Source organism: Oenanthe melanoleuca, chromosome 3, assembly GCF_029582105.1.
Source record: "Oenanthe melanoleuca isolate GR-GAL-2019-014 chromosome 3, OMel1.0, whole genome shotgun sequence".
Lineage (NCBI taxonomy): Eukaryota > Metazoa > Chordata > Aves > Passeriformes > Muscicapidae > Oenanthe > Oenanthe melanoleuca.
In genome coordinates, this window is record NC_079336.1 from 67,839,817 (window position 1) to 67,854,538 (window position 14,722).

Here is a 14,722-nt window from a genome sequence, read left to right on the forward strand (position 1 = left end):
TGTGGATGCCCCATCCCTGGAAGTGTTCAAGGCCAGGTTGGATGGGACTCTGAGCAACCTGGTCTAGTGGAAGATGTCCCTGCCCATACCAGGGGAGTTGGAACTAGATGATACTTAAATTCCTTTGTAACCCAAACCATTCTATGATTCTTTGACCAACATTTTTCTTTTTGTGCAGTATTTTCATAAGTTCGTGCTTAAAAATCCTACTTGCCAGTTTTCAAGTGCTATTTCTCTGAATATTTAGGTTGCTTAAATAATCTTTTGGACTTTTGTAAGGAACCCATTTAATTGTCTTCGTTGGCCATGAAGGAATTTGTAGGGAGTGAGGAGTGAAAGTGAGCTGCAGTGATACATTGTTATTGAAATTGTCAGCAATTTCCACTACCCCTCGCAAGAAACCATAGCCATTATGAGAGTGCTGAAATCTTACTTGTCTTTGCTACCTCATTTACTGCAGAAGTCTTTTAAAGTTTGCTGTATCAAACACAATTTCTGTTGATTTCTGACAAGCAGGATAAAATAAGGTGTCACATTTTAATTTATATTATTCCCTTGGCCCGCATCTCATCTTTCCTCCCTGTCCTCCAAGGAATTTTTATCATATTAAATATAGGAGAAAAAGCACTCATCTTCTGAACTCCTCTTACTACCTCATCTCTTCATTGAAATCAAGGGAGAATTCATATTCCAAGCTAATTTAACCTGACTTCTTTTTAGTCTCTGGCAAATGAGTATTTTCCTTATTTACAGCATCTTAAAAAAAAAAAAAAAATGTTGGCATTTTTGTTCAAGGAATAAAATCTGAAGAAGTACACAGCATTCTGTCTTGTCTCCTATTTTAATCTGCATGTATGCAGTGGATTAATGGATGGACTCTGTCTGCAAATGAATCTTCACAGCATGAGTCAAGGTCATTCTTAAGACAATTGAAGAGTATTTTTATATCCCAACAGTTCCAATCTTGTAATCAAATTGAGGCTTATCAATAGAGCTACTATCTTTTCTTATTTACAGAAGAAAACAGACATATTCTTTATCACAGTAACTGAGTTAACAGTCTGGGTTTCCAACCAGAGGAGTATAATATAACAGAAACAACTGTAACTGTTTTACACAGCTAAATAATACACAGCACTCCAAAGAAAGGAAAGAAAACCTCCCTTTGGGAAGAGAGAAGGGGAAGGAAATGAAATACATTAATTCACTGAGTTAATCATAGTGGAACAATTACTTATCTTTAAAATGTTCTTTTAAATGGGGCAAAACACATTTCTCTGTATAAGGTCCTATCTGCTCCATAGATTTTACTTACATTTTCTAACAGTCTTGCTCCAACATGCAATGGTTCATTAACCATTTTCAAGAAAGCTTGGAAAAAAGTGTCTTAGATGTTATGCAAACAAACTCAATGATTAGACAGAGAGTAGGCATCTGAGTTGCTCTCAGCATTTCAGGGAATTGTCTGTGGCTATTCTGCTTGTGCATGTACTGGGCAGCTCATAAAAGATGCAGGTTCAAGCTGCTCACATCCTGTGCAATTACATGAAAAATTGGAATTATTACATTTGTTGAGTTTTAAGGAGTCCAAAGATAGAAAATTATACAAAGCAAGTCACTTTAGATCCATCCAGTTTCATGGGGTGTTATGTATATACAAGTAACAGTGGAAACATACTGTTATTGAGTGAAAATATTTTAACACTTGTTTTTTTTTCTTTATGAACAGATTTAAGAAATTTGTCTGGATTAATACTGAACTGAATGCATCAGAACTGAAGGAAATGTTTTGAGATTCCTCTCCTGACAGAAATTGTACAAAAATGGTTCACTGAGGTCCCTGCCTGCACCTGTGGGAAGACTGTAACAATATTTTTATATTGCAGTTTATTGGCCCATAAAAGACGATGTAATAACAAATGTAACAGTGGATTTATGCAATAGTAGTGGTTCTCCTCCCACTGACTGGACATGAGTGATCAAAGGTCTTTGCAAGAAGATAAGCACAAGGTTAGCAGAGCTTCCTCCAAGTTCAGGGAGTCTTCGAGAAGCATGCAATCTGACGATTATTTCGCTAGAAAACTTAAAGCCTTGAACGGTAGCATGGGTCCTCCTGTTTCTTCAAATGCCTCTAGCAAAGCTGAAAATAATCAAACAAATGGTACACCAGCCGTGCCTAAAATGGGTGTTCGAGCAAGGGTATCAGAATGGCCTCCTAAAAAGGATTGCTCTAAGGAACTGAGTAAAGCTGCTTGGGAAAACAGACCTCCAGCCGGTTATGAAGGTGTTGGCTCAGTACTTCCAAATGGACAAAATGACCAAAGTGATGAACAGCAAGAAGAGCTAGAACTGGAATTTACAGAGGGAAAATATTCAATTGGAGATCTTTTTGTTCATTCGCCTCAAAGGGGGCTTCATCCCATAAGGCAAAGAAGCAACAGTGATGTGACAATAAGTGATATTGATGCTGAGGATGTGTTAGACCAAAATGCTGTTAACCCGAATACTGGAGCAGCTCTTCACAGAGAATATGGCAGTACTTCTTCAATTGATAGACAAGGCTTGTCTGGAGAAAATTTTTTTGCAATGCTGAGAGGATACAGAGTGGAAAATTTTGAACATAAAACCCTTGCTCCTTTTGGATTTCCTGAGTTTTTCCACTGTGATCCTACGGTTTCTCCGAGTCTACATGCTGCTGCACAGATTTCCAGGGGAGAATTTGTCAGGCTTTCTGGGTTGGATTATATGGACAGTGCCCTACTTATTGGTCGAGAAAGGGAGAAATCTTTCAAGAGGAGACTTAAGTCAGAAGCCGTAGAAACATCTCTGTTTAGAAAATTGCGAACAGTTAAAAGTGAGCATGAAACTTTTAAGTTTTCATCAGACCTGGATGATAGACTTGACAGAAACGTTCGTTCTTGGAACTGTCAGAAATGTTTTGCACATTATGATGTTCAGAGTGTTTTGTTTAACATAAATGAAGCAATGGCTACCAGAGTAAATGTAGGAAAAAGAAAAAATATCACCACTGGGGCTTCAGCTGCGTCACAAACTCAGATGCCAGCGGGCCAGACTGGAAACTGTGAATCTCCTTTGGGAAGCAAAGAGGACCTCAATTCAAAAGAGAATTTAGATGCTGATGAGGGCGATGGGAAAAGCAATGACTTAGTATTGAGTTGCCCTTACTTCAGGAATGAAACTGGTGGGGAAGGAGATAGACGGATTGCACTTTCTAGGGCAAATTCAGCATCTTTTTCTTCAGGTGAAAGTTGTTCCTTTGAGTCCTCTCTGAGTTCCCATTGCACAAATGCTGGTGTTTCAGTGCTGGAAGTACCAAGAGAAAATCAGTCCATTCACAGAGAGAAGGTGAAGCGTTACATCATAGAACACATTGACCTTGGAGCTTATTATTACCGCAAGTTCTTCTATGGAAAAGGTAAATTTTTCTGACGTATCCGTGTATTAGATTTAAGTTGTTTAGTAAAGATTATTTTTTGTTTTCCTTTTTCTCTATAGGAGACCTAGGTATTCCAGAGAGTCCTGAAAGTCTTTATTGAAATTAAGCCTGCTGTTTTCACTCTCTCAGGGCAAAGCAGTGGGTTGTGTGTGGTTATGCAGTATCTGTGTGAGTTCATTAAGTGATTTAATGAAAGGTCATATAACCTAGCATGTAAGCTAACTTCTCTAACCCAAACTTTCTTGATCAGCAGGAGGAAGAGATGTCATTTATATCCAATAAATGCTTTGGAAATACTGATACTCAGAGAGAAAATAATTATTTCCTAAAAGGTGACTCCAAAAGAGAGGGTTTTATTATTGAGGCTTCTGACTCTTTTCTAGATTCAACTGTCTTCAAGTGTGTCTTGAGGCCTTTCACATTGTATGCACATGTACATACTCCTTAAATAGAGAGCTTCTGATGTTATTTAGTTTTTTGGCTTAAAGAAGGATCTCTTATGCCTTTCTCTTAGCCTTACATCCCTTTCTTTTAGGATGTGTTCAGTATGCAAATGTGCCAGGTACTCTTGGCAGAGTAATTATCTTGGGTTTAATCATTTTTCAGATAAACTGTTTCCATTCTGTGATCTACTTTGATAGTCTGCATTCAGTACTGGCTTGTGCAATGTGGATAAAATCCCTGGTTTTGTGGGATAGCCCCAAAAACCTGTCTCTGTCCTTTCTGTATTACGAATTACAGCTAGATCTTCTTGCTTTTATTAAAAAAAAAAAAAAAAAAAAAAAAAAAAAAAAAAAAAAAGTCTGCTTCTGTTTTTAAAAAGCTTTTACAGCCCGATTCTTCTTGTTCTTCTTGAAATCATATTTCCTCTGCTTTTTAACTATATTTGAACATCAGGAAGTAAGTACAGTGCTGTTACTCCTTCCTCCTGTAACCCTTTAAAAGGAACTCAAAAGAGGATCCAGTACAGTGCTAGCCACAATACAATAGACACTGAGAATATATTATCTTTAAAAAACTATTTAAAAGGCAAGGAAGAAAAGAATCTGAATCTGTGATGGCAGAGGAAGAAAAAGACCCACAGCTAAGCAAGAAATGGGCAGTAAATTCACAGGTTCAAAATGGATTTCAAGCTAGACAGGTTGTAAATTATATAAAACGTATTGAGAGAGTGCAAGAGAATGAAAGGAAACTTTAAAAAAAAAGGTGGCACATTTTTTGAGAGGCAGAGAGAAGAAAAGATTGGCATTCACAAAAATGAAAGCAAGACTATCAGCAGGCAAAGGTGGTGGCAAGATGGACCAGGGGAAAGGGAAAGAATTAAGCCAGATGAAAGAGGACTTGTTTGTGAAGTACTTCTGTCTTGGATGAGTTACAAATGCTGAAGTGGAAAACACTTCTGTGAAGAAAAATCTTGTCAGAGAAATTACAAAAAGAAAATGCAGATGCATACTCAAAGCCACTTTAAATACTATATTATAAACAAACCTAATAATCTTCCTGGAAAATTGGTGTGAATGTACTTAGTTTTTATTAACTTATGTTCTGAAATAGTATCAGTGTGTTTCAGTGTTTTATCCCAAATAGTGTAACAGTAGGAAATGTGAATTGTTACTAATTGTTCTCTAAGTAGAATTCTTCAAAAGTAAATATGGTATGATTCATTTAATATCCAGCAATGAATTATTACCTCCTCACCTTTACAATGATATGTAAGCCATGGCCTGTTGGGCATTATCTTTTTATAGACCTGTAACAGAAGCTGCATGAGAGAAATCTGCATTGAATGGATTTTACGATACAGCAAGTCAGGGCAAACAAGCTGATGAAACTAAAATCATAATTTTTGGTATCTACTATCTTAAGGGATCAAGCACATAAGGAATTGCTGCATTAATTCCAATTGAATACAGTTCTCATCTAAGCACAACTTATTGTGGATAGAGGAAATAATCTGGATGTTTTGCATTGGGTACCAAGATGTCTTGCTGCTGGCCTGAACTTCCATCCTGAAAAGAAAATTTGATATTTATATTCATATTGGGTCTACATTATGCTGTTCCATGACAGTGAGCTCTCCTAGCTGATGTTTAGATTTAATTGTGCAGCTTAATTTTACCAAAATCTTTGTGGAAGGATGAAATAAAAATTTAGTGAACAATAGTTATTTGTTGCCTTTAGAAGAAAATATATATGAAAAGGAAATAGCTTTCTGAACATTTGATTTTGTTCACAGTTTTATAATTGGCACTTGTCAGCATACCAATTTTATTTCTGTTTTAAGATGCATGGAAGAAACACCCTGGCATGTGTAGCACTAATTATTCCATTCCCTTTCAAGAAATATGAGATTTAGGATTCAGTGTTTTCTGAAATGAGTTGTAGTTTTATACTGCATATTTATAAGCTTTGTAACTATTGTTGAAATCAAATCCAATGCAACTGATATAAAATATGTTATGTTTATTGAATATATCTTCTCAGTTTCCAGTTAAGAATTTTAAAAGCTATAATATATTATTTTATCTCATTGTTTTGATTATCATTGATTTTTCCATTTCCCCTTGTGCAACTTTGCTTATAATTCCTCGTTTATTATTACCATGCTTTTTATGTGTGGGATGCTTGCAACCATTTAATGTTACTGTGTCTATCTGCTGATATGGGATTGAAAAAATGTCCTAAAAGAAATGTGCAGGCATAGCAGGCTATTGATATTAACTCAGTTTTGTACAGTTAAGACTTTTGTGTTAGAAGAAATATTCCTCAAAATGAAAAGTAAAAAATGACAAATATTTTAGCATCTCTCTAGATCTCAGCTAGAAAATAACACTTTCTTCTTTTCTCCCCAGCTGGTTCTTTTAAACCAACAAAAACACATTTAAATGAGCTTTATGAGTTTGTACTTTTTGAAATTAAAAAAAAAAAAGATGCCTTGAATTAAAAATGTTTTCCCCAAATCCCAGAATATCAGTAGCTGTGCTATTCAATTTACTTCAGCTTCCTTACTTTTCTTTTCCGAAACTGGTTTATCTATTTTATTTTTAATGTATATAAATAATTGTGTCTTTCATGTTGTACTAGAAATTGGTAGGTATCTGCACTACTTGCATTTTTCTGCTCAGTAATACTGCAGCCAAGAAATCTAGTAACTCTTTAATACCCTTTTCTGGATTTACATCAGAATGCAAAGCTCTAGACTTCTAACTGAGAAGCTTACCTTATGTCAAAGCCTGAATTATGCACCTGTGGGGAGCTTTTATATTATTGGAAGTGTTTGACCTCTGAACTTCTCTCTCTCTCTCACTCTCTCTCTCTCTCTCTCTCTCTGTCTTCTCTGTGAAGTCCTGTTCCATTTCATAGAATTGCCTATTTAGACTCAAAGTTTTAATTTAACACTGGGAAGTCCATAAGGTGCATTATTTATCCATGCAGGTAGAATTCTCAGACTGGGAAAGGAATGTAGTCAGAGAGCATGAGCAGATATTTTAATGCCTGTGCCTCTTTGATTCCAGGTGTTCCTTCCAGAAAAAGTTGTAATGTGCTGATTCTCATTTTCCTTCCACTAGGAGATAGATTGGAACCATCTACATACTTCATAGATAGATGCTTTAAAGACTACTGGAAACCTAATCTAAATTTGATTTGAGAAATAGGACTGTCTTTTACGTAGAGATTATTTCATTCTTTTGTTTAAACTCTGAGAGTATGGATAATTTCTAGTGCAATTTTGCAATTTTTGCATTTTGCAAAAATCTTCCTTACCCGTTTCTATAAATACATTACTTTAAAAAAGTATCAAACTAGCTCAAAAAATGCTAGAAAAATGTTGGGTTTTTTTAACCTGTACAATCTTTAAGGAGAAATTAGTCAATTAATTGTTATTTTAAATATGGGATCATGGGATAAATTGTATTGGAAGACATTTCTGCAGGCCATTCAGTCTAATTCTCTCTTTAAAGTTCCCTTTAAATGTAGGTTCTGAATAGGTTGCTCAAAGCCTGTTTTCCTTTAGCTGTCCTTTTAGCTTTTTTACAGTATCTAAGGATGGAGATTTCACAATCTCTCTTGGAAACCTGCTTGTGTTGGATTCCCCCCACTCAGAGGCTGCATCTTATGATGGTTGCATCTTGTTCTTTCATTTTGTACCTTTGAGAAGAGTCTGTTTCTCCTTTCTCTACAACCTCCCATCAGCTCGTGGGATCCAGCAGTTATTTCCCCCACTAATCTGCTCTTCTCCACCTGCACATGCCCATTTCTTTTAGCCTTTCCTCATCTCTTATATTCTCCAGCCCTCTAATTATCTTTAATTGTGTGCTGCCCTTGTCCCACTCTGTCCAAAACTGGATGCTGCTTTATGTGGCCTGGAAAGTGCCAGACAGAAAGGCATAATGTTCCCCTGAGCTGCTGCAATGCTCTTGCCCAGAGTGTGGTTGCCCTCCATCTCTGCTGGGAGCTGCTGCTGGGCAGCCTGTGCTCAGGGGGTCCCCAGTCCTTTTTCACAGAGAAACTCCTGAGGCAGTGGGTTCCCAGCCTCTTGTATGAGCTTGTTCTGTTCTACCTGCATTTCTGTGTTGAAAAAGCCTTCATAAGGCTTTTTCAGTCCGTCTTCTTGAATTGTCAAAATGAGAGGTTGTTTTAAAGTGTCAAGTTGAGAACTTCAAGTGGTTTAGGAGTTGCTTCACATGCAGCTCAGCTGTCACAGCTCAGCAGTAGCTGCCTCCAGGGAAAGGGGAGAGTGGGAAGTGAAGCCCAGACACCCTACAGCTGTAGGACTCTACCTGTGCGGCTCTGCCTTTGGCTGTTTTTGTAAGAGAGTGCAAAGTTTATGCATTTCAGTACTGCCCTGTGCACGTATTCCTCATTTGTTAAAAGCCTGCTGTCATCTGTTGCATGCATCTGCAGCCCTAACCTCCAGTACATGAACTATTTTTTTAGAGCTTGGTCATGGACAACAACTTGTTGAGGATGCACTCCATTCCATCATTTAGATAATGTAAAACCCTATTAAACCCTATTAAACAATAACATCTCCACTGAGGCTATAAATTCTGATAAACATTTTAGTAACTGGCCACTAAGTGTAATTATTATTACTGATCACAGTCCTTTAAGGTCAACTCTCCAGCTGGTTTCCATCCACCATGTAATTTGCATGTCCAAATCATGTCTTTTCAGTTTAGCTACACAAATATACTATGGGAGACTGTGTGAAAAGCATTGCTAAAGTGCAAATGGGTGACATTCATTGCACCTTCCTCATGATAAAGCCAGTCACATCACTACAGAAAATCCTGCAGGAAACAACTTGGTTGGTCATGCACAACTTGCATTTTTTAAATCTGTGCAGACTGTTTCCAAGTATCTTTTTGTCCTTCATATTCCTGGAAATGTCTTCCATGAGAATCTGTTCATTAATCTCCCTGGGAACTAAGATTTGACTGTTCTGTGACTTCCCAGACCCTCTTGTCCTTTATTAAAGGTGACTGTAGCTACTCACTATGACCTGTCAAAGGTGGTAAGGAAGAGCCTCCACACAGGTCCTCTTTGGTCACATGGATTTGAATGTGTCTGGTCTCCTTAAATGGTCTCCAATGTGATCTTTCTCTTCAGCTGATAGTGCTTTACTTCCCCACACTGGTCCAGTTGCCTCAAGGATGAAAATAACTATTCATCAAGCACTGAAGAGTTACTAGACTCAGTTTTCTTGGGTTGAGGCTGGGTTGCTGATTTGAATGGGAAATTGTGAATAAGAGTAAGAATAAATCTTATTTGTTTGAAGACTCTTAGCTTTTATCCAAGATAATATGTAGATAAGTTTCTCCAAATTAGTTTCCTACAGCATGAAGCAAAAAGATTACTTTTGTAGTAAAAAGGGGGGGAAAAATCATAGTAGTAGCAGTTGCAGTAATTTATGTGATATGAGTGGCCATTTTGCTCATCGAAATTAACATTTGTGATTTATGTACTTACAGTACAGTTCAGAAGATCAGCAGCTGGTGTATTCACAGGCCTCATAGTTCAAATAAAAATAATCTGGTTTTCTTGCTGCAGAATTTTTTTTTTTGAGATTTGATGAAAATTTTCTAGGAGATTCATACTTGACCCTTATCTCTTCATTTGTTCCTGTTCAAAAGAGCATCAGAACTACTTTGGAATAGATGAAAATCTTGGACCTGTAGCAGTCAGCATCCGGAGGGAAAAGGTGGAAGATGCTAAGGAGAAAGAAGGATCTCAGTTCAACTATCGTATAGTTTTCAGGACAAGTGAGGTAATGTTCATTCCATAACTCTGCAAAGCAATGGAAAAGTTGACTTTGAGCTTAGGATACTAGTTGTTTGTCTGGGGATACATTGCTAACTTGGAAAGTAAAATGGGAAAGGATGTTTCCTGTGCCATTAATAAATGGAGTTTCCCTTGAACAAAGTTTTCCTTTTCTATACCACATAAAATTTTTGTCAAGTGAGCACCCAAAAGTAGGTAAGTTGTCTGAAGAGAACAGCAAGGTGCAAGCAGGGGAACAGATGTTAACACACTTATCTTTAATTGTGGGTCAGGCTGCTTCATGTTATGTTTCTAATGATAGAGATGAAAGATTAAGAAATGTAGGGATAAAGGGAGCTGTAAAATATGAAAATGTCTAGTATGATGACTTATTTTTTCATTTTATTTCAAAATACTTTCTTAGAAGCTTTTTTGTGACATGTTTCTATGTACTCTTCTACATGGATGATTTGCAGAAGGGGTATTAATATATTCATAAAATAATGGTCGTGTTTGAAAGAAGAATTTTCCTGTGGTTGTTTGAAGTCTCATAACTTCTATTTCAAGCAATTCAATATCTCTTGCTAAATAAATTCTTTATCACAGTGACTACCTTAGATTTGTGTGAAAACACAGTGTTATTATTGCAGCAAGCAACTGTAAATTTTCAGATACCTTAGGAATATTGTTTTTTGTTTTGACTAGGATACAGAGAAGCGTTAGCTAGACCTCCTGATATCACTGGGCTCTTTTGCTTTTGCAAATAGCTGTAAAAACATATATAGAAATAGATATAATTTTTGTTTTCAGTCTAAGTTTTTATAGCCAAAAATGAGGTATCCATGTATGTATGTGTGGAGAGGTGATCCAGGTGGCCCAGTTCTAAGAAATTACTCTCTTTTTGTCAAATCCAATGAAGATAAAGCAGCATGGATTAAATAATAGGTGAATGGGTTAAGTAAAGTTGTGATTGGCTATAGCTCATCTCACATGTCCAGGCTCATGTTTGACTACTGTGTTTGCTAGGGTAGCATGTCAAAATAAACTATTTTTAGTTTACTGGTCTTTAATACTTTCCCCTCCCCCAGAAAAGGAATATTCTTAGTAATTTTAATGAATCGTTAACATGCTTCATGAATTCCTGTAAGCAAAAAATGTATTTGTCACTTAAACAGTGAAAGCTTGTCTGCTCTTTCAAAGTTATTTAGGAAATTTTTTACTGGTTAAAAAAATAAATTAAAATGAGGATGTTTTCCTTTCCATTTCTTTTTTCTATGCTTTTGCTAAAACCTGAAGTCTTTATCTCTAGGGTTTAGAGCATTAGAGCTAAAAATGTTTTATTTTACCTGTACTACAGCTTACTACACTTAGAGGAGCAATTTTAGAAGATGCTATTCCATCCACTGCTCGGCATGGCACAGCCAGAGGTCTGCCTCTCAAAGAGGTGCTGGAGTATGTAATACCAGAGCTGAGCATCCAGTGCTTGAGACAGGCTTCCAACTCACCCAAAGTACCCGAGCAGCTGCTTAAACTGGATGAACAAGGGGTATGTAGCACATGGCCTTTTTTGTAAAGACTATTCCTTAGATAAATAGAAGAAAAAAATTATTAGGTATTTTGCAGACAGTGCTAATTAACACGGATCTGTAATGCAAACCATTCTGTTTCTTGGTTTTAGAGAAACTTGTCTATTTTCCTTGACAAAATGAGATTTGCCTTTCTAAGCAAATTCTTTTTAAAATACATTTCGCCTGAAGGAAAAAATATTGGTCTATGGAGATTGTCTTTCAATGGCTGAGCAAGAGAAAGATTATTAAGTTTTAACATCAGTAAGAAGGGATTTTCACAGCCTGTATTTGCACTTTAATGTGTACAAACGTTGAATGCAAATGAAAATACATTTAACACTTTATTAGTATTGTGTGTGGGTAAGGAGGCAAAAGCATGTTGTGTCTTAAGTCTCTACATCTAACATTTATGGTTATTTTTTACAATACCATTTTACGATATGCTTAGTGTATTCTTACTAGAATAGAATACTTCTCTATTCATAGAACTGAAATTGTGATTGAGGCTAATGAATTAACTGCATGGCAATAAAATATTCAAATGGCTTAAATTTTAAGAGAAAATGGTGATGTTTATTAGGTTCAATAGAAGTGAATCTGCTTCATTCATAGTTAGTAGTTCAATTTATAGTTTCTGAATATTTTGTGAAGGACACATTTAATGATGGTTTTTAAATCATGGTTTAAAAAAAATGTCCATTAAATTGAAGATTTTACTTTCTAGGTGAAAGTCAGTATCTAGCTGACTAGTTGAAGTCCAATCCAATGAAGTCCAATCCAACCAGTTGATTATGATGATGATATAGTTAATTTTTTATTGCTAACTCAGTTTCAAATGTAGTGATTGCATATAATGTTAGTGGCATCTACCAGAATTCTTCTGTCTTTACTTGTACCTGTAACAATTGCTCAAAACAAAGCACACATAGCCAGAGGAACCAAATTGGCTTTTTTTGGATGGACTGTTAAGTTATCTTTTATATGTTAATTTTAGTACTTTTGTTCACATGGGTGTTTGAGGATGGTGTTAATTTTGCTGAAGGTTGTTGTTTTCTTCTGTGTTTGTCAGTTTTTCTGGTAAAACAGCACAGGGAAATCAGAGGCACTGAATTCTGAATCCAAGAATTCCTGACTGTTCTTGCTCTCTGCTGTTTGAGCTTCAGAGTGAGTTCAGGTTAATCTAGTAAATCATGTTCATTCTCAGAGGGGCGGTATGTTCAAGGCAGTATTGAATATGACTGTGTTTGATCTGATCTGAATATTTCCTAAACTCACTAACAGTATTTCTCAAAAATTTGAAATGGAGATTGCCCATTGAACTGACCAAAATGATTCTTTAATCATCATCTCCTCATTTTGAGAAACTAGCAGCATATAGCACTTCTTTTATTTAGTGTGATCAGTTCTGAAATTCAGTCCTATTATAAAATGGGCTGTCACCTGACAAAATGTAATATTAATATATCTTATATAGAGTTTATTACAAGGTAATTACTTCAACATAGACAGAAAGCTGTGCAAAGAACTGGCATGAGATCCATTTTTGGTTTTAATCCTCTTAGGTACTTAATGCTTTCAGTTTATTAATCAGGTAAATAGAAAGAGAGTTATGCTTGGCAACTGAAGGTGATGACTTGTGGAAACGCCATGAATTTAAAAATATGAATTATGATCTAGAAGATTAGTACTGTCACCAGAATGATATGAATTTTGTCTAACAGTATTAAATGTTTGCATAGTTCTGTAACCAACTGAAGATTATATGTTTTGATTTCATTCTCTACCTGTTCGATAATTTTTCTTTTCTTAGATTATGGAGGAAATATGTGGTTAAATTTTGTCTCTAAAAATGACAGTAGAAACTAGATGTAAATTGGATGGTTGACCTAATTTGAATACATAAAGAAATTGCCTTTTCCCAATTTATTCTGCCATATGATGCTTATCATTAAATTCGCAAGAAAAGTCAACATTTTATCTACTACTGTTGTTTTTTTAGCTTTCTCCAACTTCCCATAGTTTCCCTTTCTAATTTCTGCTATTGGTTGTTTATTGTTTATGCTTTTTAGGTCCACTCACACCACTCTAGGGATGCTCATTTCTCTCTAAGCTATAGGATGGAGTTTAAAAAAGACCAAAGAAATTAAGCTTGGCTGCAGTGATATTTAGTGACTATTGTGTGTCTTATCTCATGATGCTCCTTGACAGAAAAGAATCTAAAATTTTCACGTGATGAAAGTCAACAAGTTGTTGTTACATGATAAATAATCTCTGCAAAAATTTAACAAGATGCCAAGATTCAGTAGGGAATGATTCTTACAAGAGCACAATCATTTTGAGTCAGGAAGGATTGCTATACACCTTCAATACATATCTCATACCCAAGTAGCTAAATAGGTTTAGAAGCTTTTTTGTGGTGTCATATTATTAAATTGTTCTCAGTGTAAAATATAACTAAATGTAAAATTTCTGAATTGCAAATAATTGAAATCGGAACCACGTCTGCAATTACTTGCTTAAAAAGACCTGAATAAGCATGTGGTACCATTTCAAAATTGGCAAACTTTATCAGTTTTAAATATTCTGATAGTTCTTCATGCCAGATAAATGCATGATGTAAGAAGATCCTGCTGAAGCTCATTATTTCTCTTTTAGGCACTGACATTCTAAATGTTCCTTGATCTCTGCTTCTGCACAGTCACCATGATCTTGGCTGAGAGTTCTTTTACTCAGGTCTTCTAATTTCATAGTAGTGAATGGTTCTAGCACAGGGGCAAGAGGTTCAGATTACTGCAAATTAAGCTTGCAGCTTGTTTAACAATGGTGGTTTTTTTATAGTATTGACTTTGTTCAAAATTGCATAGTGTTCACAGTGCTTGTCTGTCCATGAAGTCAAATCCCAGGATTAGTTCATGTCTTGGGCTAGTGAGTCTCAGATCCTCATTTTCAATGTCTCTTGACTCAATGTTTAAATGGTGAGATGTTAGATTGTTCTTTAGGATAGGTATATACTTCATTCCTATTTGGAATATTATTTATATTCATGAACAAATGCAGAATGAAAAAGTCTGACTAGACCTAATATTTTGCCCAAGTGCCTCTTTACTCTTAATTCTTTCTGTGCTCAATTTAGCATTTAATTTCTCTACTTGTCAGTTCCAGTGTGAAGTCAAGGAAATCTAATCCCATGTGGTTTAAGTTAACTATTTGACACAGGGCTGGCATAGAGGTGACAGTGTGTTCACCATAATTTAAAGTCTCTGCTGGGATGCATCAAGTAACAGCACTGCTTCATGTAATCTACTGTTTCTATGACCAGTTATCTTGCAGTTTCCTCCATGAATTGTCCTAACCCTCTTTAAAATGGGGGTCAAGGAAGCACTCTGCATGGGGATAGCACCTAATGCCAGACAAAAGGAAATGACAGGAGCAA

General features: G+C 36.0%; 1 protein-coding gene across 3 annotated transcripts in view; it reads left to right on the forward strand.

Moving 5' to 3' along the window:
• Positions 1 to 14,722, forward strand: part of SIPA1L2 (signal induced proliferation associated 1 like 2) — a 122,673-nt gene that overhangs the window by 48,588 nt on the left and 59,363 nt on the right. For all 3 annotated transcript variants that reach the window (XM_056487126.1, XM_056487124.1, XM_056487125.1), the window contains exons 3-5: positions 1,730 to 3,436; positions 9,595 to 9,728; positions 11,079 to 11,267. In XM_056487126.1, coding sequence (XP_056343101.1) covers positions 1,972 to 3,436; positions 9,595 to 9,728; positions 11,079 to 11,267 — 1,788 coding nt within the window. In that variant the 5' untranslated portion in view covers positions 1,730 to 1,971. The remainder of the gene's footprint in view (positions 1 to 1,729; positions 3,437 to 9,594; positions 9,729 to 11,078; positions 11,268 to 14,722) is intronic.